Source organism: Condylura cristata, unplaced genomic scaffold, assembly GCF_000260355.1.
Source record: "Condylura cristata isolate star-nosed mole 26May11 unplaced genomic scaffold, ConCri1.0 scaffold00007, whole genome shotgun sequence".
In the NCBI taxonomy this organism is placed as follows: Eukaryota; Metazoa; Chordata; class Mammalia; order Eulipotyphla; family Talpidae; genus Condylura; species Condylura cristata.
Genome location: NW_004567108.1, coordinates 22,977,984 through 22,981,201, shown reverse-complemented (window position 1 = coordinate 22,981,201; position 3,218 = coordinate 22,977,984). Strand labels below are relative to the sequence as shown.

Below are 3,218 nucleotides of genomic sequence, written 5' to 3'. Positions count from 1 at the left end.
GGGGGGTGGGAGGGGCAAAAAGAAAAGAATGACTCTTTCACAGAGTTTCCCTGGGCTCCTATGAATGATACTGTCATAAGCACGAAAAGCATTTTTTCTTTGGTGATGGATTTATAGGGAAAGCAGGGATGCTTTATTCAAGGCTACCTGAAATGCATCATCTAGTCATTAACTCAATAACTCAACATACATTTACTGATACTTCTCATGTATCAAATTCAGTGCAAGTCACTAGGGATGTGATGGCAAAGAACAGCTCAGGAAACAGGAGTCCTGTGCTAACTAGCAGGACTGTCATCTGTACCAACAAAGCCTTCTGTCCCAAGTATCTTAAAAGTGACAAATGTTTCCTGGGCTAGGAGTATGAACCCCTGTGGGAGCCTAGTCCAGCAAACATAGAAATTCTGCTTTCACAGGGACGACTGTGGAGGGTGGGTCAAAGACAAATTGGTGCTTCCAACAGGGAAATTAAAATGTGTTTGTGTGAAGGCAGGGCTAAAATAAAAGAGGCAGCGTTTAATCTAAGCCATTTCCTGTTGCTTGGATTTCTTTTTTAAAAATTGGCCGTCTTACCATTTTCTTAGTCACCTTTCTCTAGGCTTATTGGAGGCATAGTCCCTCCTAGCAACCTCCCATCTGCTAGAAAACAGAATCCAGAGAATGAGGAGCCGCAAGAACACATCCTTCACTAGATGAAAATATTGAGGGAAATGCAATAAATGTATTACCCATTTGCATAAAACCTATTAATGCCTTCTTCAGGCTAATGAAATGAATTTCATGAGAGCAGCTGTGATCTGTAGCTTCTAGTAACAAGTAGTATTTGAAAGTCTGCAAATCGCTGCAACTCCTAATTGCCAAGCAACATCACTGACTTTAGTTCTTTTCAACTAAAATATGCTCGCTGTTGGCCAGAGGAAGACCTATTTTTAGCAAAGTTCATCTCTTGGACTTGTTTATTCAAAACGCGGTTAGGATTCATATGTTCCCGTTTCTTAAACTATGCAGTCCATACTATTTCAAAGAGAATTTGTTTTAATCAAAACTAGTCTTCCCCCACCCCCACCCCCACCCTTTACTAGCAGTCATGAAACCATTTTGAGCGATACAATTTCAGTTAGGCGGTGAACATGAGCCATTACAATGGCCAGGCTAAGCGGCCTCCTCCACCCCTGTGCTCCCGAATAAAGAGGCTGTGCTGCCGGGGTCCCCAAAGCCGGGTGGTGGGGTGGTGGGCGGCTCCCCGGGAGGGTAGCGTGGGGGCCAAGGACCAGAAGGTGATCCACTAGGATTGGGAGAGGAGACGCGGAAAGGAAGGTGGAGAAGAGTAATCATGTGTTTTCCTCGAGTGTGCAACCCACATTTGAGTGACAAGTGACGAGGACAACCTATAAAAACAACTAAGCGCAAATTCGCCCGAATCCATCTCCCTCGGTGTGTGTGCGTTTTCAACTAACTTTGGGAACTCGTGGACCTGGGGTCGCGCCCCGCGCTGCCTCGCCCGCACCTCTCTTCCGCGTGCGCTGCCTGGCCCCTTCGGTACATCCTCTTCCTCCTGGGTAAGGATGGAGGATCCTTTAATTCCCCCACCTCTGTCGCCGGCGCCCAACCTGTCCGTGCCCATCTCGCTGGACTGGGTTCTCAACTTGACTTCCGAATCCGAAGCCGGGGCCCCGGGGGCTCCGCCGCCGCCCGAGCCGCCGCCTGAGCCGCCCAGTCGCCGCGTCCGCCTGGTCTTCCTGGGGGTCATCCTGGTGGTGACGGTGGCTGGCAACACCACGGTGCTTTGCCGCCTGTGCGGCGGCGGTGGGCCCTGGATGGGGCCCAAGCGTCGCAAGATGGACTTTCTGCTGGTGCAGCTCGCCCTGGCCGACCTGTACGCGTGTGGGGGCACTGTGCTGTCGCAGCTGGCCTGGGAGCTACTGGGCGATCCCCAGAGGCCCGCGGGCGACCTGGCTTGTGGCTTCGTGCAGCTGCTGCAGGTATCCGGGCGGGGAGCCTCGGCCCACCTGGTGGCACTCATTGCCCTCGAGCGCCAGCGCGCGGTGCGCGGTCCGAGGCACCCGCAGCTGCCCGCGCGCGCCCTCGCCGGCCTAGGCTGGCTGCTGGCGCTATTGCTGGCTCTGCCCCCCGCCTTCGTGGTGCGCGGAGGCGTCCCCTCGCCATCCCCCGCCGCGACCCCCGCCGCCCGCACCTGGCTCGCGGAACAGAGCTGCCGTGGCATCTTCACTTCCCTGCCGCGCTGGCACCTGCAGATCTACGCGCTTTATGAGGCCGTCGCGGGTTTCGCCGCGCCGGTTGCGGTCATGGGCACAGCCAGCAGCCACCTGCTCCGCGCCTGGTGGCAGCGCCCGCGGGAGGCCCCATCCGCAGAGGCGCCCTGGTCTGCCAACTTGGGCCGCGCCCACGCGCCTAACACGCTGCCCCGAGCTAAAGTGCAGAGCCTGAAAATGAGCCTGGCGTTGGCGCTGCTGTTCGTGGGCTGCGAGCTGCCCTATTTTGCCGCCCGGCTGGCGGCCGCGTGGTCGTCCGGACCGGTGGGAGACTGGGAGACCGGGTACCTGGCAGTGACTCTGCGCCTCGTAGGGGTGGTCAACAGCGCTCTCAATCCCTTCGTCTACCTCTTCTTCCAGGCGGGCGACTGCCAGCTAAGGCGGCAGCTACGGAGGCGTCTGGGCACTGTCTGCTGGGCGATAGAGGGAGTCACGGAGGACGAGGAGAGGGCCCGGGGCCACCAGGCGCTGCACCGCCACCGGTGGCCTCAACCCCATTATCACCACGCGCGGCGGGAACAGCCCGAGGAGAACTGCTCGCGCCCACCGCCGCCGCGCCCGCGGGTGCTGCCTTGCTCCTGCGAAAACGCCTTCTAGGTTCCTGAAGGCAGGAGATGAGTCTTAGGCAGCCGCTACACTACCGCGACAGAAGTGGAACGAAGGGTCCATCTAGAGCATACTGGCAGGAGGATCTCGGAGAGAACCGCTCAAGCTGTTCCCTTCTTCCAGTCCCTGTTATTGTTCTAATGTTTACATTTCCCACACTCTTCCTGTCTTTTCTCTCTTTCAGTATTCTCACTTTTCCCCAGTTGGAGAGAGCAAACCTCTGGGAAGCTGTGAAATAGTTGCAGAGTTTAATTTTGCAGTTCTCTTTCCTGTTCCCCATAGTGTTCAGAATATGATCATTTGTTTTCGCTAAATTGCCAAGTTTTATTATTTGTTGTG

At 55.8% G+C, this 3,218-nt stretch overlaps 1 protein-coding gene across 1 annotated transcript; it reads left to right on the top strand.

The window, feature by feature from the left end:
* Positions 1–1,565: 1,565 nt before the first annotated feature.
* GPR150 (G protein-coupled receptor 150) lies at positions 1,566–2,870 on the top strand. The gene has a single exon (XM_004678425.1). The coding sequence runs from the start codon at positions 1,566–1,568 to the stop codon at positions 2,868–2,870; it is 1,305 nt and encodes a 434-aa protein (XP_004678482.1).
* The last annotated feature ends 348 nt before the right edge of the window (positions 2,871–3,218 follow it).